Source organism: Mandrillus leucophaeus, unplaced genomic scaffold (genome assembly GCF_000951045.1).
Source record: "Mandrillus leucophaeus isolate KB7577 unplaced genomic scaffold, Mleu.le_1.0 Scaffold307, whole genome shotgun sequence".
Taxonomy (NCBI): domain Eukaryota; kingdom Metazoa; phylum Chordata; class Mammalia; order Primates; family Cercopithecidae; genus Mandrillus; species Mandrillus leucophaeus.
This window is the reverse complement of record NW_012103221.1, coordinates 1,376,375-1,401,000: the sequence shown is the minus strand read 5'-3', so window position 1 is coordinate 1,401,000 and position 24,626 is coordinate 1,376,375. Positions and strand designations below refer to the sequence as shown.

The 24,626-nt window shown below is 36.6% G+C and overlaps 1 protein-coding gene across 2 annotated transcripts in view; it reads left to right on the top strand.

The window, feature by feature from the left end:
- EHBP1 (EH domain binding protein 1) overlaps nt 1–24,626 on the top strand; it is a 326,557-nt gene that overhangs the window by 59,475 nt on the left and 242,456 nt on the right. For both annotated transcript variants that reach the window (XM_011987305.1, XM_011987303.1), the window contains exon 5: nt 7,408–7,461. In XM_011987305.1, coding sequence (XP_011842695.1) covers nt 7,408–7,461 — 54 coding nt within the window. The remainder of the gene's footprint in view (nt 1–7,407; nt 7,462–24,626) is intronic.

Below are 24,626 nucleotides of genomic sequence, written 5' to 3'. Positions count from 1 at the left end.
CACACCCAGCTAATTTTTTGTATTTTTTAGTGAGACGGGGTTTCACTGTGTTAGCCAGGATGGTCTCGATCTCCTGACCTTGTGATCCACCCGCCTCAGCCTCCCAAAGTGCTGGGATTATAGGCATGAGCCACCGCACCTGGCCAAGGAAGACTTTTAAGTAATTTCTTATTTTGTTTTAGTCTGTATTGGCAAAGCAAATGAATGGACATAGTTATACAACTTTTTAATAAAATGGTGATAGAGAATGAGGGGCTAGAATAGAGCTGAAAAATAGCCACTGCCTTGTGTTCTGGGAAAGGATATGCATTGATAGTGATTCTGAGTTGAAAGTGGCTGTTGAAATGTGTTGCTTGGAGGATCAGGAGGTAAGTGAAGTTTTCAAGTACTGATGAGAATGTTCAGCATATCCTTATCACTGAATTTTTAGATTTGGAGGGTTAGTATGTAGAAAAAAACCCAAACACCCCTCCCTGTCAGTCTGCTGTATTACACGTTTCTACACAATTGTGCTATTGAGGCAACTTTGTGACCATGTTCAATATTTAAAAGAGTATTTTCAGCGGATACTTTCATCTTCCTGACTCCTTCCATCCTCCCAGAATTCTTATAGATAAGCAGAAAAGTAAAATAACAAAATGGAATAACTTTTCATTTGTTCATGGTAATTTTTGGATCTTGTTTTTGAACAACACTTAAAATATTCAAGTGAAAAACTTCACATTTTCTCTCTTTTTAAAACTTGTGTTAACTCTCGTAATTCACTTAATCCTGAAATTTGCAGATAGGAAAGGACTGCTCTGCACCCTTTTTGTCCTTAGTGAGTAGCATACACAGAGGTATGCTCATAGAGGAGGTGCATTTTAAGATAGTTATCAATATGTTTAATTTTTCTGTTTAATTTTTCTTTCATTTAACCAAAAATTAATTTCTTTAGCCTCCTTTTGATATTTGAGTTAAATTGAAAATAGCTGTTTCTAGTAAATTTTTGTTTTAAAAAGACTTTTAGGATTTTGAGAAGGACAATGGCTCTTCAAGCTATTTTTAATTTTTCTCTTTAGTGCAGTGCAAAGAAAGGAGACAGTAGAGGGAGAGTGGGATGTAAAAAAATGCTTAATTGAATTACACTAGAAGCAATTCTCATTACAAATGTTTTTGTCTGGTCAGTAATATAGTTAATTATGTAGAGATATCATTTTTCAGTGCCTTGGAAATGAACATCATTGCTGCTTATTTTACATCTTTTTACTCACTTGGCCCTATCAGATGTGCCTCTTGGTCTCGTTAAAATTATTCTTTGGTAAAAATTATTTTAGGAATAATACATTATCTGTGCTTTACAAAATATTTCATTGCTTTAAGAGTTAATGTATGTCATATATATGGTGCTGTTAAATATCTATTAATTTATAAGATATATAATATATATGTATTATATAGTATATAATCTATGTAACAGGTATTACATAGTATATAATCTATATTATATATATTAATTTATAAGATTAATTCATTACTTCATTAATCCAGTATTTTTGAGAACCTTGCTGTGTGCCAGGTACTTTTCTAGATCGTGGGGGCACAGTGCCTACACTGAACCAACAAAGTGGGTAAAAGTCAGACAGACCGGGAACAGCAACATAGCTTAAACACTAGCTGTGCACTGTGGGAAGCTGCATCTCTTAGTTTTCGTTTTTCTGCTCCGTTAAATGGGAATGAAGATAGTACCTACCTCATAGGTTGCTATAATGAGTAAAACAGTTAGCACAAGAACTGGGACATGGTGAGTGCTCAGTAAATATTTTATATTATTATTTTGATACTAACTGTGCTGGAGCTGTGCGGCATTCCTCAAAATACAGAATGAGATGGGAGGGAGAGGCAGGGAGAATGGGAGAATGGTATGATGTCTCCCCTGCATTGCATCACACTGTATTACTTGGTCTCTGTGCCCTAAGTGCATCATGGAAAAGCTCTTTCAACCTTTATTTACAATTCTTTTTCTCCATAAACCCAGTTTATAGGCAGAGCCAGCTGAGGAAACATATATTAAGTATTGTTTTCCACTTCCCTTTTCCTTCTACCATTTCCCTGTTCACCACCATCAAAGAAACTTCTTTTGGCAGATTTTTATCCTACCTATGTGAATTTACTCATAAAAATAGTTGCTTCAATACAGCTCAAACTCAACCAGCTGCCATGCTATTATACTAGAAAATGAGTAAACAGACATAATGAAGTAACTAAGGAGTTTGGAATTTATCTCATAAGTTGTAAGGGTTGTTAAAGAAATCTGAGTTGGTACTGATACGGTCAGAACTGTGGTTTGGGAAAATTAATCTGTGTACAAGATTGAATGGAGATCAGAGAGACTGAGAGAGTGCTCCAGTCACGTTCATCTTGAAATAGCCTAGATATGAACTCAACTATGATAAGAGAAATAGAAGATCATTAATAGACCAAAGTGGAATCAATCATAAATGTTTCTCTATGAGACGCATGGGACCTAAGAGACCCAGTGGGGAAATATCAGAGCCCATCTCCCATCCGTGTGTGCTCAATCTTAGAGTGCAGTGTTGAGCCAAAAGCATGCTTTATTGAGATATTCTCTCATTTTCTTGATACCTCCATTCCTACCTCACCTCTGATACATGGAGTGAACTTGAGTAAGTTAAATGGGCGTGTAATGTGACCACACTACTTTTCTCTCTGTTTCTTATACTTTGTTGCCTTTTGCCTTTACTGACTCCAAAATCTGTGGAAATCCTTTGTATTCCCACCCAGCCCAGATGTTTTCTCTCTCATGAAGTTTCTCTTGTTCATTCTTGTAAGAAGTAGTGTGTCGTTTCTAATCTCTGGTAAAATCATTTATTTTATTCATCATACATTTATTTGAATTTAGAACTATTGTGTTTGTCTTTGAAGGCAAGGACAACTGTCTTTGAATCCATGTAACATCTCTACAATCCCTTATATACTAAGTCCCCAATAAATGTTTCTCAAATAAATGCTTGCAAAAGTGTGCTTCAGTTGAAGGAAAAAAAAAAAAAGTTGCATTTGGTTGTAGGATCCATTACCCTTTCTCAGGTTTCTAAGGCATTTCTGAGGTTAATGAGGGAGAGGTAAGAGGAAGGGTATCAGTAGCCCTGCTGATTTGCCATTTTGTCTAGATTATCAGGTCTCTTTTAGTGTTTTGAAATTCCAGCTGTTTATTTAACCTCAGCACTGAAGAAAACTTTGCCTCTAGTGGTAACTTTTAAGATACATACAGGCATAAAAATGAAGGCAGGGCTTTATATTTGCATTTAATATCTTAATAAACTGCTTCTTAATAGTCCATGTACTGGTTTATGTGTCTCTGATTAGGTAGGTGCAGTGATGGAAGATAGTGATAGGCATCAACAAAAATAAAATAGAGGATTTCTTAATATTAAATAATTATTATAATTTAGATAAATTATGGAAATATTATAAGAGTAGGGTATGGCCAGACACTGTGGGTCATTCCTGTAATCCCAACACTTTGGGAGGCGGAGGTGGGTGGATCGGGAGGCTAAGGTGGGTGGATCGCTTGAGCCAAGGAGTTTAAGACAAGCCTGGCAACATGGTGAAACCCGATCTCTACAAAAAATACAAAAAATGGACCAGGTGCAGTGGCTCACACCTGTAATCCCAGCATTGTGGAGGTTGAGGCAGGAGTTCAAGACCAGCCTGGGCAACATGGCAAAACCCTGTCTCTTTTGAAAATACAAAAAATTAGCTGGGCACAGTGGTGTGTGCCTGTAGTCCCAGCTGCTCAGGAGGCTGAGGTGGGAGGATTGCTTGAGCCCAGAAGGTGGGGGTTGCAGTGAGCCAAGATCACACCCCTGCAATCCAGCCTGGACAGCAGAGGAAGACTCTGTCAAAACAAACAAACGAACAAACAAACAACAACAAAAAGTCAAGACTAAGAAAATCACTCAAAACCATGCATTTACATGGAAATTAAACATCATGCTCTGGAATGACTTTGGGGTAAATAATGAAATTAAGGCAGATGTCATGAAGTTACTTGAAACTAATGAGAACAATGATACAACAGACCAGAATCACTGGGACACAGCTGAGGCGATGTTAAGAGGGAAATTCGAAGCGCTAAATACCCATATCAAAGAGTTAGAAAAATCTTAAATTAACAACTTAACATCACAGCTGAAAGAATTAGAGAAGCCAGGACAAATCAGCTTCAAAGCTGGCAGAAGACAAGCAGTAACCAAAATCAGAGCTGAACTGAAGGAAATAGAAAATGAAAACCCATTCAAAAGATCAACAAATTCAGGAGTTGGTATTTTGAAAAAATAAAGATTGATAGGCTGCAGCTAGACTAATAAGAAAAGAGAGAAGAGCCAAATGAACACAATTAGAAATGATGAAGAGGCTGTTACCACTGACCTCAGAGAAATGAAAATAACCATCAGAAACTATTATGAACACCTCTTTGCACACAAACTACATATACATATACCCTTCCAAGAGTGAACCAGGAAGAAACTGATTCCCTGAACAGACCAATAACAAACTTCAAAATTGAATCAGTAATAAATAGCCTACCAACCAAAAAAAGCCCAGGACCAGATGAATTCACGCTGAATTCTACCAGATATACAAAGAATAGCTGGTAGTATTCCTACCAAAACTATTCTAAAAAATTGAGGAGGAGAAACTCCTTCCCAGCTCATTCTATGAGGTCAGCATCATCCTAATAACAAAACCTGGCAGAGACACAGCAAAACCTGGCAGAGACACAACAAAAGAAAACTTCGGGCCAATATCCTTGATGAACATCGATGCAAAAATCCTGAATAAAATACTGGCAAACTGATTTCAGCAGCACATCAGAAAGCTAATCTACTATGATCAAGTCGATCAAGTCGGCTTAGTCCTCAGGATGCAAAGTTGATTCAACATATGCAAGTCAATAAATGTGATTCATTACATAAATAGAACTAAAGATAAAAACCACATGATTATCTCAATAGATGCAGAAAAGGCTTTTGATAAAATTCAACATCCCTTTGTGTTAAATACTCTCAAAACTAGATAATGAAGAAACATATATCAAAATGATAGCCATCGATGACAAACCCACAGCCAACATCATACTGAATGGGCAAGAGCTGGAAGCATTCCCTTTGAAAACCGGCACAAGACAAGGATGCCCTTTCTACCACTCCTGTTTAACATAGTATTGGAAGTCCTGGCCAGAGCAATCGGGCAAGAGAAAGAAATAAAGGGCATCCAAATAGTAAGAGAAGAAGTCAGTTTATCCCTCGTTGTAGATGACATGATCCTAATCTAAAAAACCCCATAGTCTCAGCCCAAAAGCTCCTGCAACTGATAAATAACTTCAGTGAAGTTTTAGGATACAAAATCAGTGTATAAAAATCACTAACATTCCTATACACCAATGAAAGCCAAGATGAGAGCCAAATGAGGAACACAATCCCATTTACAATTGCTACAAAAATAATAAAATACCTAGGAATACAACTAACCAGGGAGGTGAAAGATCTCTATAATGAAAACTGTAAAACACTGCTCAAAGAAATCAGAGATAATACAAACAAATGGAGAAACATTCCAGTGCTTATGGATAGGAAAAACAAATATCATTAAAATGCCATACTGCCCAAAGCAATTTACAGATTCAGTGCTATGCCTATCAAACTACCAATGGCATTCTTCACAGAACTAGAAAAACTTTTTTTAGAATTCATATGAAACCAAAAAGTCTGAATAACCAAGGCAATCTTAAGCCAAAAGAACAAAGCTGGAAGCATTATGCTACTTGACTCCAAACTGTACTGAAGGCTATAATAACCAAAACAGCATGGTACTGATAAAAATCAGGCATATATACTAATGGAACAGAATAGAGAGCCCAGAAACAAGGCCACACACCTGCAACTATCTGATCTTTGACAAAGCTGTCAAAAGCAAGCAATGAGGAAAAGACTGCCTATTCAATAAATGGTGCTGGAATAACTGGCTAGCCATATACAGAAGACTGAAGCTGGACCCCTTTCTTACACCACGTACAAAAATCAACTCAAGATGAATTGAAGATTTCAATGTAAAACTCAAAACTATAGAAACCCTGAAGGACAACATAGGCAATATGTTCCTGAACATAGGAGCTGGCAAAGATTTCATGACAAAGACACCAAAAGCAATTACAACAAAAGCAAAAGTTGACAGATGAGATCTAATTAAACAAGAGCTTCTGCACAGCAAAAGAAACTATCAACAGAGTAAACAGACAGCCTACAGAATGGGAGAAAATATTTGCAAACTATGCATCTGACAAAGGTCTAATATCCAGTATCTATATGGAAGTTAAATTTACAAGAAAAAAACAAAACAACCCCATTAAAAAGTGGGCAAATGACATGAACAGACACATTTCAGAAGACATACATGTCGGCAACAAGCATATGAAAAAAAAGTTCAACATCAGTAATCATTAGAGAAATGCAAATCAAAATCACAAGATAGCATCTCACACCAGTCAGAGTGGCTATTATTAAAAAGTCAAAAAATAACATGCTGGCAAGGTTGTGGAGAAAGGGAGCACTTATACTCTGTTGGTAGGAATGTAAATTAGTTAAGCCTTTGTGAAAAGCAGTATGGCAATTCCTCAAATAGCTAATGGCAGAAGGACCATTTGACCCAGCAATCCCATTACTGGGTATATACCCAGAGGACTATAAATCAGTCTGCCATAAAGAAACATGCATGCATAAATTCATTGCAGCACTAATCACAGTAGCAAAGACATGGAATAAACCTAAATGCCTATCAGTAACAGACTGAATAAAGAAAATATTGTATATGTATACCATGGAATACTATGCAACCATAAAAAGGAATGAGGTCATACTTTTTGCTGGAACATGGATGGAGCTGGAGGCTATTATCCTTAACAAACTAATGCAGGGACAGGAAACCAAATACTGCATGTTCTCATTTACAAGTGGGAGCTAAGTGATGAAAATTCATGAACACAAGGGAACAACAGACACTGTGGCCTGTTGGAAGTTGAAGGGTGAAGGGTGGGAGGAGGGATAGAAGCAGGAAAAATAACTATTAGGTACTAGGATTCATACCTGGGTGAGAAAATAATCTGTACAGCAAACTCCTGTGCCTTGAGTTTACCTATGTAACAAACCTGCACATATACCCCAAACCTAAAATATGTTAGAAAAATTATAATAAAAATAATGCAAAAGAAAAGAGTAGGCTATTCTGCCTCTCCATTTTTAAAAGCTAGTAAAAGCTAAAAACAAGGCTATATGTATTTTCTTAATTGAATTTATTGGACTAAAGACATGTATATCAATTCAATTTCATATTTTGCTTTTGTTACAGGATCCTCATGCGGAAGAATTTGAAGACAAAGAGTGGACATTCGTCATAGAAAATGTAAGCTAATGGCAAATTCCTTCGCCTTTCACATTTTCAACTTTATATATGCATTATTAAGGTACATTGGCGTTTTGGTGGTAGGAAAAATGTTACCTTAAGAAAATAGTGATTTGTAACTTTTAGAACTTTTTTAATGAAATGATAACCAGCAACAAAATTATTTGTAAGAAATGCTTTTATTAACACTGTAAGTCTTCAGTACCAAATTATATGTGTGTTTGTGTGTGTGTGTGTATGTGTGTGTGTGTATATGTATTCTGTTTGGGGTTTAAGGGCAAGCCCATGTGTTATTCATCTTTTTATCTGTCAGCATCTAGCATAGTGCTTATCATATAGCAGATATTCATCTAAACATGTGTTGGATTAAACCGAAATCTTTAAAACCAAAGTATGTGGGCTGGGTGTGGTGGCTCACGCCTGTAATCTCCAGCACTTTGGGAGGCTGAGGTGGGCAGATCACCTGAGATCAGGAGTTTGCGACCAGCCTGGCCAAAGTGGTGAAACCCTGTCTCTAATAAAAATACAGAAATTAGCTGGGCATAGTGGCGGGCACCTGTGGTCCTAGCTACTCGGGAGGCTGAGGCAGGAGAATCGCTTGAACCTGGGAGGCAGAGGTTGCAGTGAGCCGCGATTGTGCCATTGCACTCCAGCCTGGGTGACAAGAGTGAAACTCCATCTCAGAAAAATAAAAATAAATAAATAAATAAATAAATAAAGTATGTGTTGTAACTCTTTATTTGGGTTGAGAAATCCTAGATTGGTACCTTAATAATCATCCTAAGTTAATTTACATATTGTGGAATCCCAAGTGACTAGAAGGCATATAGTAGGCATTCAGTGAGTGTTTATTTACTGGGAATTAAAGAACACAGGGCATCCAAATATAGTGATGATTAATAACATAGGCTTGGAATTCTTGGAAAATCTGTCAGATAAAGGAGTGGACATAGGATGGAATGGAAAATATGTTAACATTCCTTCTCTCCAAACATTAATTAATTTATTAGATTCACAAAAATCTATTGAAAATAGTATAAATGACAGGAGTCAGATAGACCTGATTTCAAGTCCTGTCTCTTCTATTTACAAGTTCTGTGATCATTGGGAAATTTCTTAAATTCTCACTCATAAAATTATAGGGTTGCTTAAAGATTAAATAATTTTCAGTGAATATTAGCTTTTACCGTTGCCATCATTGTCATGACTATTCATCATCATAATTGTTAAAGTTCTAAAACATATTTATAACAGGCTTATCACATGCTTTGTGTCATGTTCCTCCTTCTGATGCCTGACTTAGTTATGTATCTCAGTGACAAAAGGATTTTTTTGTTTATTCCCCAGCAGTAACTGGGTCATGTTTAGAACTAAAGAGCTGAGAAGTTTGGTAGTGAGATTGGGTCCATTATAGATTTACTTTCATATTATAAAGTTATGAGACTTCAGAGGGATTGTGAAATTGCTATATTCTTAATGCATGGGAAAGAGCACAGATGCGCATGTTATGACCAAAGCATTTGAAATACATTAACTCAAGAGAATACACTAATTTATATACTCTAAATTAGGGCAACTATCATAAATTATGAACTATACCAAAAGGATACATTTATGTAATTAAACCTAAAACAAAACAAACAAAACAAAGGAAGTGCTGTATTCTCACCTGGAAGATAGACGAGAATGGGGTAGTTCTCCCTCTTTAGTTTTCAGGAGGACATTAATTTCTTTCTGCCAATATCAACTTCTGTATAGTGAGATTTGAGAATAATTTTTTTTCTCTCTCTAGGTGTATTAACTCTTTTTAACTGCTCTGGAAAATCTAGGCCAGTTTTCTGAGATGTGTACAGGATCCCTGCTTGCATAAGTAGATTTAACAAGGGAAAAGTTTTATTTCATTTATCTCTCTATCTACCACAATTTTTTTTTTTTTAAAAAAACCATACTACCTTTGGGGTATTAGCTTCTCAATAAATATTTGTTGAATTAGTGAGTGAATGAATGGTATAGTTAAACTCTGTGAACTGTTATAAATCCTGTGAGAATTATTCTTTTTAAGAGAAGAATACCTGTAATCCCAGCACTTTGGGAGGCCGAGGCAGGCAGATTGCATGAGGTCAGGAGTTCGAGCCCAGTCTGGCCAATATGGTGAAACCCCGTCTTTACTAAAAATATGAAACAATTAGTTGGGCTTGGTGGCGTGCGCCTGTAATCCCAGCTACTTGGTAGGCTGAGGCAGGGGAATTGCTTGAACCAGGGAGATGGAAGTTGCAGTGAGCCGAGATCGTGCCACTGTACTCTAGTCCGGGTGATAGAGCAAGACTCCATCTCAAAAAAAAAAAAAAAAAAAAAAAAGAAGAAGAAGAATGTGAGTAACATCCATCAACTATACTATAGAAGAAAATTTGAAAAGTAGACCCTAGAGGCAGTAAAACAGCTTGTGAAGGATTCGTATGCTGTTACAGTAGAAGCTCTTCTGATCAACTTTATTGGGCTTAAATAAGCCAATCTCATGAGATTTTTTCTGTATTACCATCTGTGGGATTAAATAAATATTCTTAGGCCGGGCATGGTCTCTCTCACCTGTAATCCCAGCACTTTGGGAGGCCAAGGCAGGTGGATCACTTGAGGTCAGGAGTTGGAGACCATCCTGGCCAACATGGTGAAACTGCGTCTTTACTGAAAATACAAAAATTAGCCAAGTGTGGTGGCGCATGACTGTAATCTCAGCTACTCAGGAGGCTGAGGCTGGAGAATCACTTAAACCTGGGAGGCAGAGGTTGCAGTGAGCCAAGATTGTGCCACTGCACTCCAGCCTGAGCAACAGAGCAAGGCTGTCTCAAAAAAAAAAAAAAGTTCTTAGACATTTTCTTTAAACCAAAATTTGATATAAGTAGACATTGCATTTTTCAAGTGTTAGCAGTTTGCTTTACTTGACGTAATCTAGTGAGAGATTTTTAACCTTTTAAATAGATGATTCAGTATTCATTCATTCAGCAGTTAAGTATTCAGTGAGCATGTATTATGTGCTAGGTACTTTTCTAGGCATTGGAAATAGTGGTATGTAAAACAGATGATTCAAGACCAGCCTGGGCAACAGAAAGGAGACTCAGTCTACAAAAAAATAAAAATAAAAAAACTTAGCTGAGCATGGTGGCATATGCTTGTGGTCCTAACTGTTCAGGAGACTGAGGTGGGAGGATTGCTTGAGCCCAGGAGGTCAAGGGTGCAGTGAGCTGTGATTGTGACGCTGCACTCCAGCCTGGATGACTAAGTGAAACCCTATCTCAAACGAAACAAAACAAAACAAAACAGATAAGTCAACAAATCTCTTCGCCATGTAGTTTACACTCGTGTGTGTGTGTGAGAGAGGATAAAAATTAATATATGATTTAGTATGTTAGATAAAATAAATACATAATGTATGCTAAACATATAGTAGGTTACATAAATGCTATGGAGAAAAAAGGAAGAGGGATAAGGATCCCTCGTCTTTATGATTACACAGTTATAATGAGCCACCTTATTATTTCTAAGGTCTCCAAAAGAGAATTGGGGTATGCTTGTCAAATTTATTTAAAATATATTTTAATAAGAGAGCTGATGAAATGAATATTGTAAGATATGGGAAAGTTTTAAAATAACCTTGGCATTCTATATAAACCTCTCCTAGGTTATAGCTCCCCTCAGTGGTGAATGATGAAATTGACTTTCGCGGATCATCATGTACACGTTACAATGTTATACTTTCCCTTACATTTAATGTACTTTCACATTTCATACAAAAGAATTAGTGAATTTCAAAGAGCTAAAGTTCTTCTCTTTGTCTTGTAAAATCTGGGTTTTGTTAGAAATTCTGTTGGTACATTGTCCTGACACTAAAAAGGTATGCTCTTTGCATGGAATTTTAATATCTTTCTTTTCTTTGTACATTGTGTTACAACCCCACAGTTAATAAAGAAATGTGGAGACTTTAACCATAATGTTCAATAGTAGCATTAGTAACAAAGAGTGAAGTTATATTTAATATAAAATATCCCAATAAAACAGAAGTTCTCCAAATATAGATCACTGTAACAAATTTATTGGACCCTTACTATGTACCAGGTACTATGTACATAGTAATACAATGCTTTATACACATTATCTCATTTGCTCAGTATAATAACTCTGGTATGAGTCAAATATAACCCTATTTTACAGGTAAAGAAAGTGAGGTTTAGAGAGTTAAGTAACTTGCCCACAGTTATATAGCTAACAGGTTGGGATTTTATCCAGTCTTGTCTTTCTCCAGGGCCTTTGCCCTTAACCCCTACTGCAATAACTGGCTACCTTAATAAGAAAGATGAAAAGAGATCATTTGAAATTGTAGAATCGTAGAGAAGTTTTTAATCGGTCTTCTGTAGTGGTAAGCCTGTGAAGAATATATGTATTAGATTAGTGAAGGTAGTCTTTAATTCTTTCTTATATACAGTCTAGAGGTTATTTGGGTTATTTGACTATTGTTAGACATTATAAAATGGAATTATAGAATTTATCAGTCGCTAGAATTCTTAAATATTTTTCCTCAAGGCAACCTTACTGCTTCTTTGTGCAAATTGAGATAATGCTATTTTCGTTTTGTGGGTTCTCTTGTTTTTGATTTCTCTGTTTTGTACGAGCTTTCTTCTTTGGACCAGAAGCTTTACAGTTGAAATTTTAGAGGTGGTTCTGCCACTTACTGGCTATGCAACCTTAGATAAATCATTTAATATTTCACAGCTTCCATGTAGTCATGTATAAATGATGGTATTAATGTCTACTCCACACATTATTGAAGATTGGAAATAATGTATGTAAAACATCTAGCTTGATAAGGAGTAGCTATTTTTATAATGTTCCTTTCTAGAGGATATAGAAAAATATAAAGGAAAGAAAACTAGATTTCTAAATTTTATTCTTGCAGGATTTTAGTTTTCCACTCCTTTATACCACTTACACGTCTCAATGATTTCTAGACTTTACTGTTATCTCAAAGCAATGACAAAGCAACTTGTAACATCTCACTTGGACTAAGCTTAAAATATTTTTTAAAAATCTCTTGATTTAGGATATCTTTTCCTTATAAATTTAATCTAGGATTAAGAACAAGTATTTCTTTTGGATTATTTACAATCCATTTACTTATTATTAGTGTAGATAATCAAGAATGGATACTATAAAACACTGTTTCATTTTTATCTACTGTAATAGAATAACATCTGTTCATCCAGACAATTGACATTGTAGGGTTTTTTTAAAAAATATGAAGCCACAACAGTTATATTTAGAAAACAAACTTTTTTATCTTCCTGGTGTTTTAGATTACCCAATTAAATCCAGAACCATTACATTTGTAAATTATATCCATAGGTTTTAGTTTCTTGTTTTTACATTTGAGACAAGGTCTCGCTCTGTCACCCAGGCTAGAGTGCAGTGTTGTGATCATGGCTCACTGCAACCTTGAACTCCTGGGCTCAAGCAATCGTCCTGCCTCAGCCTCCCCAGTAGCTGAGACTACAGATGCACACCATCACACCTGGCTAATTTTCTATTTTGTAGAGACAGGGTCTCCCTTTGTTGACCAGGCTGTTTTGAACCGCTGAACTCAAGCAGTACTCCCATCTCTGCCTGCCAGAGTGTTGAGATTACAGGCATGAGCTACCACACCCAGCTGGTTTTGGTTTTTAAAATCTAAAACATTTATTTTTCTGATTCCATTGTTTTAATACATTAAAAGCATATTGATGAAAGGCACCAATCAGCTTGAATCCATTCATTAATTTATTCAACCATTCTGCAATATTTTAATATGAATTTTTTATATGCCCAGACGTTTGGTGGTTATTGAAGATACAAAGTCAGTTAAGACATGCAGAATTTTGATTCTGAGATTCATGTTTTTTTCTCCCACATTTTTTTCTGTGAAATTGGGATCATCTTACATCTAGGATGTCCCACAGTTATAACTGGCAGTGTTTTTTTTCTCTTTTTGCTTTCTTATTGCTGTGTAAAATAATGATATATCATCTTTAAACCAATGAAAACTTGTATTTGATGATGTAAGATAACCTGTCCTCAAGAAGCTTATGAAGTAGTGAAGTGTCAGAGAGGTAAAGAAAGAACTGCAAGGAAAAAAAATGTTCATAGGGTACTACAGGACAGTAATGGAGGGCAGAGTCAGGGAATAATTCCTGGAGGCAGTGGCTACAAAGTTTAGTCTTGAAGAAAAAAGGAAGTTAGGCAAAAAAAGGCATTCTAAGCAGAGGAAAGAAATATCAGGACAGAAAGAAAGATAAAGGCAAGAGAAACAATGGTGAGTTTAGAGCAAAAGTAATTGAAAGAGGAAAAACAAAACCAACAGAAAACATGAGCTCCCCCGTTAAAGATTAATAGACATCTGCTTTTTGTTTTGTAACTGTTAACCCAGTGAATATAATAATAGGCATAAGATTAACTTGGTTCTTCGTCGTCCATGGAGGAGATCAGTGGGGTATTAAAATGTATTTTCTTGGTGCTACCTATTCACTATCCAGTCTTTCCCACTATTTCCAACTGTGACCAGTGAGATGGGAAGTTCGGCTCCTCCAGTCCCTTTTTTATTGCTGTTTGTTTGATGTTACCTCCAGAAGACTTTTAAATGAATGGTGATGGGCTAAATTAATTATGTTAATTCCAAGGCAGATGGCTGGGCCTGGTAGCACACGCCTGTAATTTTTAACACTTCGGGAGCCCGAGGTGGAAGTATTGCTTGAGCTCAGGAGTTCAAGACCAGCATGGGCAATATAATATAGTGAGACCTTTTCTCTACATAAAGTAAAAAAAAAAATGGCTGGGCTGTGGTGATGTGTGCTTGTAGTCCCAACTACTCAGGAGGCTGAGGCAGGAGGATTGGTTGAGCCTGGGAGGTTGAGACTGTAATGAGCTCTTATTGCACCACTGTACTCCCTGGGCAACAGAGTGAGACCCTGACAAAAAAAAAAAAAAAAAAAAAAAAATCCAAGGCAGTAGTGTAAATGCTCCTCTGCTTTGTTTCTTTTGTTGGATTATGTTGAACAGGATTACTTGCCCAACCAAACTCACCTGACAAGATTATACCAAGAATAGAGATGATATAATAGCTCAAATAATACAGTGTAAACAATATAAAATCACAACGTTTCTGACCTTATTAAATTTGTTTGACTCCTTCTCCAAAATCAAGTCTATCTCTTGATCTCACAAAATAACAATTCTGATAAATCTACTTTTTCTTTCAGAGAAAAAAAGCATGTAAATGCTGCTTCTCTCCTTTAGTTGTTTTTCTTTCTGTGTCACCTCAATCAAGGCATCTCATTTCAGTGTCTGGGGAAAGACTGGATATCTTTTTCAGGAACTATAGCTTGCACTTTCTCCTGTAGCTCCAAACTGGAATTATCTTTTCAACCCCAAGCCTTTCAAGAATACATTTCCAAAGGTCTAAAGAGTGTCTAGTACACATGAGAATACCACCTCACAAACTTTAGCAGTACCCCTCCTCCACCATGGAGTCAATTTATAATCTAAGCATCAATCAGAGATGGCTCAGCCTTTTTAGGGTATGGCAGCATTTAGTATAGTCCTGTTTATAGCACTCCATTTAATGTACCACCCCCTCTGGAAATGTGGCCCAGTTAACTTACTTGAACCTAATCAAACTTCCACTAGGCAGCATACTCCACTTTTTGTTCTTCTATTAATCCAATAATTAAGAATGGTTTAGTCAGTAATGCCCATTTATCTGTATTTGTTAGTATTATATACTATTCATATATATACATTAAACTTTTATTTTTCCTGTAGTTCATTCAACTTTGTGTGTAGGGAAACCAGTCCTTTCCTCACCCTATTCACTGCAGTTTCATCAAGGAAGAAAGTGAATTATCTCATTCTTGCTAAATGGCAAGAAAATTCATGTGCTTATAGCTACTTGCTGAGAGAGTATTGTTCTACACAGCACTACCCAGAATACATTTGAATGATAAATCAAAGGTCACTGTATTGTTAGATCTGTTTTAGGCCATTCTTTTGGTATAAACTTCTCAGCCATGTTCTTTTCTTACAGTCCCAGAGTCTTAGACCCTTTTGGATTTCTAAGTATTTCGGAAATTTGAAAGCAATGTATAGAGGACCTCTGCTCATCTTGTCTTTCATACAAATGTAGCAATTTGGATAAATCTAATCAAGATCCAGTGTTTTATTTTTAGTTTCAACTTAACTTTTTTGGTTATTTTTCAAACATGCACAAAAATAGAAGAAATAATATACTAAACCTCTAAGCACACGTCTCCCAGCTCAATAATCTTCAGTATTTTTTTCAAACTTATTTCATCAATTCTTCTACTTTTCTGTTGTTTGCTTTACCAGATTTAAAGTAAATTTCAGATATTATATCATTTCTTCTATAAATAATGAAGTCCACTTGAACATCATCAACTTAAGAACGTGGTTAAGAGTTACTGGCATGTCAGAAAAGGTGATCTACCAGCAAATAATTTTTTTTTTTAACTTAACTGCCTTTTAGATGATCTCTCTGACCTGTTAGGCTGCAAGTTCAATATTATCTTGATTCTTGAAAAGTGATATTATTCTTGTTTCTACAAAGAAAAAAAATGACTATATAAGAAGCAACAAAGCTTCTCTTATAACCTCCTCAGAATTAAACTCCTGATTTAAGAGTAGGAAGCTGATAGTTCAGACAGGTTTTTTTAGTCTTTTAATTATCCTGTCAGCTTTCTGTTGTATATGATTATGGGAATGGTGACTGGCTGTCTGTGTAAATTAGGCAAGGTATAATAGATATGACTAGGAGTTAAATGAAAAATTTTTAGCTAACTAAGTCTTATTTTGGTTATATTTCAGAGAAATTTCATATATATATATATATATATTTTTTTTCCTCCTTAATTTCCCTTAATGTTCAGTATTTAATGTGCTGTTCTAATTCAGAAATCTTTCAGAGTGTGCTTCTAGAGGAAAATTCCATCTCCTTTATTCTCAAATGATCCTTTAACTTTAAAGAAAATAATGGAGAAACTTTTGTTGCACTTTAAAAAAGAGGTATGCCTAAGAATGATCATGCATGCTTTGAGCCTATCAGCTGTACTGTATTTATCTTTGTGTAATGCAAGAAACTCTATGTTAAAATAGTAAATAAAAATTACATGCCAGATAATTTATTTCGCATAGCAGTTTAATTTGTGAAATGTCATAGCTAACACATTTTAAGGGAAAGTTCCATCTTTTTTAGCAACAGAGCACTGTTTTCATACTATTACAGTTTTCTTGTTTTCTGTTTCTGTTTTTCTAAGTTTTGTCCCTGTTCAGTATTTGGGGATTCATCTTTATTTGACGTTGATAATACATTACAGATCAAGTACTGCAATAGTATGAAAATTCACAGGATTACTTATTACTCATAATTGCATATTTATCCAGCTAGTATTTAGTAAATAGATACCCTGTGACAGATACTTGCTAAATACTGAGAGTGTAATGGTGGAAAAGGTGTGGTCTCTGACTTCCAGTATCCTACAGTCTGGAGTGGGGAAACAGGCAACCACTATGAAGATTAAGTTGAGGATGTTTTATATTCCCATATAAAGAGTACTTAATGCAGTCTTGGTGAGTTAGGGTAGGTTTTCTATTGAAAGTGATATATAAATTGAAACCTAAAAAATAAAGTTTTTACAGTCCTTTTTCTGTAGCTTCAGAATCCAAAATCTCTGCCTAAGATGTTTATAATTTTTTTTTTTTTTTGGAAATTTGATTCAAATTCATTTGGTGGCAAAACCTGACCTTACCCGAGATGAAGCTATTCATGGTATTTATTCCACTTAGTGTAAATGTTTGTTTTGCTGCAAAAATAATATGTTTGATTATTTAGTCAGACTGCCTCAGACTTCACTGGGAGTGTTCTGTAGTGTATGGTAAAGGCATTGTATTTCCTTCCTAAAACCCAAATGAGAGATTTCCGATAGGAGATTAAGTACTTTTGATAGTTGTCTGCATTGGATTTGTAGGGTGTTTCAGGTGGCTGGAACAGCTTGAGCAGAGGTCTGGAGGCAAGAGAGGCTTCTTTGTGGAACAGCATGTCATTCACTAGATTACTTTCTTTTGTATTTCACTTTTTTTTTGAGACGGAGTCTGGCTCTGTCGCCCAGGCTGGAGTGCAGTGGCACCATCTCAGCTCACTGCAAGCTCTGCCTCCCGAGTTCATGCTATTCTCCTGCCTCAGCCTCCTGAGTAGCTGGGACTACAGGCGCCCGCCACCATGCCTGGCTAATTTTTTGTGTTTTTTTTAGTAGAGATGGGGTTTCACCATGTTAGCCAGGATGGTCTCGATCTCCTGACCTCGTGATCCGCCCGCCTCGGCCTCCCAAACTGCTAGGATTACAGGCGCAAGCCACTGCGCCCGGCCTGTATTTTCACTTTTTAAAGAGTGGTTGATTTTTCTAGGGTTGTAATAACTTAACCATGTGTTCAGTTACTTTTCTTTCTGAAATTACTCAGGCCAGTGTGATGTTAACTTTAAGATCTTGCTTCACCTGCCTCTTAAACTATATCAACTGATCAATAACTTCATAAATCATAAATGATACTTGATATGTTTTGTTAAAGAATACAAACCTTTTTCAAATAAAATGGGACATTTCATCTTTATGAAACATTTCTAAAGTGTACGTTATTATAATTTCTTTGACTCAGCGAGATTAAGTAACTCGGCCAAGAACACACAGAAAGCAGCTTAGCCTGGCCTCAAACCCATGTCTTCAAACGCTGAAACCCATGCATTTTGCCATTTATTTACTCACTCAATCATCAAACATTTATTGTCCGAAGCACTAGATTTAGAGCCTAGTACTGTATTAACTACTATGGGGGTTATATATAAGAGAACATTTCCACTCAGATACTAATTTTGGTTTGAGGGATACACATGTGAGACAAGAGTAAGGTGATATGTACTATGGTAAATGTATAATGATAGCTGAAAAGTACAGTAGAAATTAGCAGTTAATATGTACTGAAATTATCAGCAATGTTTTAAGTGTAGCTTTTCACACATGGCTATGTGTATTCCTAGAGATACCTGACAGTTTCTATCTTTCTGTATTGTAAGATTTTTTTCTCTGATATGTGGTTGTATTGGTTTGTTCTCACACTGCTAATAAAGACATACCAGTGACTGGGTAATTTATAATATAAAGAAAAGAGGTTTAATTGACTCACAATTCCACATGGCTGGGGAGGCCTCAGTAAACTTACAGTCATGGTGGAAGGCACCTCTTTACAGGGTGGCAGGAGACAGAATGAGTGCCAAGCAAAGGGGATAAGCCCGTTATAAAACCATCAGATCTCCTGAGAACTCATAAGAACAGTATGGGGGAAACTGCCCCCATAATTCAGTTATCTCCACCTGGTCCTACCCTTGCCATGTGGAGATTATTACAATTCAAGATAAGATTTGGGTGGGGACACAGCCAAACCATATCATTCAGTCCCTGGCCCCTCCCATATCTCATGTCTTCATGTTTCAAAACACAATCATGCCTTCCCAACAGTCCCCCAAAGTCTTAACTCATTCCAACATTAACCGAAAGTCTAAGTCCAAAGTTTTATCTGAGACAAGGCAAGTCCCTTCCACCTATGAGCCTGTAAAATCAAAAGCAAGTTAGATACTTCTTAGATACAGTGGGGTATGGACGTTGGGTAAATATACCCATTCCTAATGGGAGAAATTGACCAAAACAAAGGGGATACAGGCCCTGTGCAAGTCCAGAATCCAATAGGGCAGTCATTGAACCTTAAAGTTCCAAAATGATCTCCTTTTATGCCATATCTCACAATTAGGTCACGCCGATGCAAGAGGTGGCACTCACGGCCTTGGACAACTCCATCCATGTGGCTTTGCAGGGTACAGACCCCCTCCTGGCTGCTTTCACAGGCTGTCGTTTATTTTCTGTGACTTTTCCAGGTGCACAGTGCAAGTTCTCAGTGGATCTACCATTCTGGAGTCTGGAAGATGGTGGACTTCTTCTCACAGCTCCACTAGGCAGTGCCCCAGTGGGGACTCTGTGTAGGGGCTCCGACCTGACATTTCCCTTCCACACAACCCTAGCAGAGTTTCCCCATGAGGGCTCTGCCCCTGCAGCAAACTTCTGCCTGGACATCCAGGCCTTTGTATACATCCTCTGAAATCTAGGTGGAGGTTTCTAATCCTGAATTCTTGACTTCTGTGCACTCACAGGCCCAACACCACATAGAAGTTGCCAAGGCTTGGGGCTTGTACCCTCTGAAGCCATGGCCTAAGCTGTATGTTGGCCCCTTTTAACCCTTGCTGAAGTGGCTGGGACACAGGGCACCAAGTCCCAAGGCTGCACACAGCAGGGGAGCCCTGGACCTAGCCCAGGAAACCATTTTTCCCTTCCAGGCCTCCTGGCCTGTGAGGGGAGGGGCTGCTGTGAAGGTGTCTGACATGACCTGGAGACATTTTCCCCATTGTCTTGGTGACTAACATCAGTCTCCTCATTACTTATGCAAATTTCTGCAGTTGGCTTGAATTTCTCCACAGAAAATGGGGTTTTCTTTTATATAGCATTGTCAGGCTGTAAATTTTCCAAATTTTTTGCTCTGCTTCCTCTTAAATTCTTTGCCACTTAGAAATTTCTTCTGCCAGATACCCTAAAGCATCTCTTTCAAGTTAAAAGTTCCACAGATCTCTGGGGCAGGATGAATTTGGAAATAAATCAGTCTCAATAATTTTGAAGAATTTCCCCTTTATCCTTAAAATTAGGAAAAATTTAGAAAAATGGTCAAGTGACATGAAATGGACATAAAACTCCTAATTAAATCACTAAAAATCATGATGTATTTACTTTATATTAAATCTCTTCAGCCAAAGCAATCAACAGTATATGCCTTCCTACCTCTTTTGATATTTTCCAAAATTACGTTTTTTTTCTTTTCAAACTGAAGAAGAGAAAGATTGAACTTTTTATAAAGGAGACCATTGTTCTACTTAATTTGGGTCACACAGAAGGATTGTTTTTTGGATTTCATTATCCTGGGTACTGTGATATTGGTTATACATTTACTTCCTAACATTGGGGATATGAATAAGACAAAGTTTTCATCTGCACATAGTTCTCGATCTAGTCAGGGAGGCAGATCTATAAGCAAATGATCAAAATACAGTGAGGATGCTAAAGAGGCAGGTGGCAGGCCTCTTGAAGACGTCCAGGAGTGCTCATAACTATCAGGGCATAGGAAAGGCTTTATAGGGGAGTTGCCACATGAACTTGAAAGACTTTTAAAAGTTCACTCACCAGATAATTGTGTGAAGAGAATGGGGTCTGAGGTAAGGACAGAGGGAATAGCCTTGGTAAAGGCACAGAGATAAAACTGTTACAGCTTTATACCCAAAGTGAGGAGAGTACTAGGGGTTGAAGCTACCAAGATGAGCCCTTACTCATCTTCAGTAAGACTATGGATGATCTTGTGTGCTACACCAAGGAATTTGAACTTTATCCTAGAAGCCTGTGGATCCCAAACTTGGCTGCCTATGAGAATCACTTCTGGACCTATTAAAACATGTAGATTTGCTCACTGGACCTGTGATTCTGTGATTCTGATTCATGATTCCAGTAAGCTATCATGAGGCATGGAAACGTTTTAAGCAGAGTGATAATATGATCAGATTTATATTTTTAAATAATCAGTTTTTACCTTTCAAACTTTTTTTTTTTACTGTAGCTGTAAGAAATACATTTTGCATTATGATCTAGTACACACATATGTACCTGTGTACAACTGAAACAAGTCTTACTCTTAAAAGTATTGTGGGATGTACTGTGGTATTTTCTGTTCTATCCTGATGTTTTAGAATGCTGGTTGCAAACCACTAAATTGACTTTGCAACCCATTAAATTGAATTCTTCATCCACTAATGGATCATAACCCACAGTTTAAAAAGATATTTCTATAGAGAATGAATTGAAATGTGCAAAACTGAAGGGCTTGAGATCAGATAGGCAATTGATTCAGTTATCCAAGTAACAGATGTCATGGGCCTGAACTAGGACAGTGGCCTTAGCAGCTGCAGACAGAGAAGAGGGGAAAAAGATTAAAAAGTGTGTAGAAGGTAGTGGAATCACTTCTTAGTGACTCATTTCAAGGGAGGTCAGAGAGTGTAGGATGACTTCCAGATTTCTAGTTTAAATGTTTAGATAATTTGTTCTTAAGCAATACAGAGAGCACAAAGGAAGAATTGATAGGAGTGGGTTGTTGGGGGGAAAAGAGATCCAGAAGGCAGTTGGATATATCAATGATTTTTTTCCAAGTCAGATTCCTTTAAATTTTATTTTCTTTTTTTATTAAAATATATATTTTAAGGTTCTGTCTTCTCCTTCACCTTTCTTATATAACCTACTTTTTCTTACATTGGGTTCTAGTATATGTGGATTGACCTCAAATATTTTTAAACTTTCTGCTTATGCTGTAAACTACTATAATACCATTCCAGTCTTTTCCAGGACATATAACTCCTTGCCCAAAATGAAACTTAAGAAACTTATTTTTTTCTCTCTAAACAACATCATCCTCTCCTCATCCATCAGAGGTAGTGATCTCATTTTTCTGACCTTTCTGCTTCTTGTTCCATTTTGTATTTCCAGCTTCATGAGCATTAGTTGTCTATTGCATTCCCATATGTAACCAACTAAATAATGTTATAAGCAGTGCAGCAGTGCAGATTGAAGTCTGCTTACTATCCTCTGGAACTTGATAATTTTCTGCCACTTGTGATTCAGTTAAATAGATCAGATTATAGTCATATTAGGGCTTGGCTGGGCAGTTCTGGCTTTGAAGTCTCTTATGCAGTTGTAGTCTGAGGTAGTTGGGGTAGAACATGAGGGGAGGAAGGACTGGAGCCCATGAGATGGACTCTGTCATTTCATGTGGTATCAGGGCCTCTCCATTTCATCTCTTTGAGTGGGTTAGTGTGGATTTTTTTCAAGGCAGTTGGACTACTATCATGGCAGCTGAAGACTTCCAGCGTGATGATTCTAGCTCTTCCAGTGTAAGTTGCATCACCTTTTTGACCTAGCCTTGCCACATAGTGTTACTTCTTCATTTTTTGTTACCTATAAGCCAATCACAAACCTGCCCAGGTTCAGGGGGAAGGGGAATTTGACTCTACCTCTTGATGGGGAAGTGGTAAGTCTCTAGAAGAAAATGTGGGATGAGAAATGTTTTTGTAGGCCATCTGCAATAGCTATGTAGAAAATATATCAGTGTGATCATATAGATTTTTAGTTTTGCCTGGAGTTTGCTACTGTGTTGGTACTGCACCTTAAATCTTCTAAAGATTAAGTTAGCTTTTATGATTTAATTTTTCACATCTTGTTTAATTTCTGAACTTGGATAATTTGCCTTCTCTGCAGCAGAATTAAGTATATAGTTATGAGGATGCTTTAAGCCTATATGTTAGGTTTCCCTGGTACAGGATAGTTGCAGGCAGCAGCAGTTTGGCCAGCTCTGCAGAGAGCAATTTTGAATTGCATGTTATCTTGTGTGTTTTCTAAGAGCAGTTCTTGATTCCTATCTTCAAAACTCTAAATGACCCCTGTAGCCTGTTGAGTAGACTGTTGAAAGTTTTAAATAACTGAAAATGCGTTCTCATTTTAACTGCTATGTTCCTTGTTAGACCTTAGGCATGGCTGTATGAAATAAAACAAATACTACTGGCTCTATTTCATAGCCTTGCAAGTTTTCATTAGCAATAGGAAATGAATCTGACAAGACACTGTCTTTCTTTAAGTATGTGCACTATTATTGCTTATTTTCAGAAATAAGCTCCTATCAGTATAGTCATGATTTTTGACTGATAAATTTTACTTCTCAGTTCTGCTGCCATGCTTGAATTATACCTAATAAATATCATTTGATAATCTGCTGACATAAATATTAATTTTAACAATGGTTCTAAAGTTATATTTTATAAATATAATATGCAGAAAAAGAAATCCCTGAGGATAGAAAATACAAAACAACAATTAATATTGATACTCCTGTTGTCCCTCCTGCACCACCCCACATTGCACTGCTGCCCCCTCAACCCCCTCGCTCCATTAATGTATTCTTTCATAGAGGCGTGGCAAGTTTGTCTATATTGAAGAAAGCCTATCTGCAATAGTCATTTAGTGTAATGCTGTTTAGAGTATTATAACCACTTGATGGCACCCTTTGATTTGGTACAAACCTCATTAACCATAGCACAGTGCAGCATAGTAGTTGTAATGGAATAACACATAAGAACTAAAGACTGCAAGGTATCTGGTTAATGTAGAGATGAAATGAATGCAACAGCAAGGCTAAGCTTTCCTGACCCTTCATGAGAGAATAGATGAAAAAAGGAAGAATAAGCTATTGTGCCAAAGGGAGATGATGAAATTCAAGATCCACACACATAATCTCTGGCTCAGCCTCTGAAATGTTAATCCCTGGGTAGAATTATTTGAGCTATAGATTGCAATTTATCATCAAAATGGCACTGTGTCAAACAATACTTTTTATATTTGTGATGTTTAGAACTATCCAATTTTAATATAAAATGGTTCACAGAGCACTGGCTAATATTTAAGTAGCAACTCTTTAAGGTTGTGATTTGGGGGAATGAAGTAGGATGGTTTCTTTACATCAAAATATGAATTGTGTTTTAGATAGAAGGCTTTGGGAGAATTTTTTCTGCTTTTTAGTGACAGTTTATTTTTAATGCCAGGAAAAGGGATTTTTAAAGAATGCCTCTTTTAAATTAAGTGGTTTAGAATTGTTTTCTTTCATAGGCAAATGATGTTTCTATAATTATAGAATAATTCTGTAATATTTTTCTCACACTGCTTAAAAATATGTTAGCCGATGAAATAGTGTACATTTAAAGGTTTATATGGCCTTTCCTATTCCAATATAAAATATTTCTATGTTTTCTCTTATTTAAATGACCCAACTTCTGCCCATTAGGGGGTGCAGTCATAATTAGTATGTGTTGTGATATTTTCTCCCTTAAAACTAGATTCTTCCAATTAAAAAAACTAAACTTTGATAGTATAGGTGGAGGGGTGGGTATT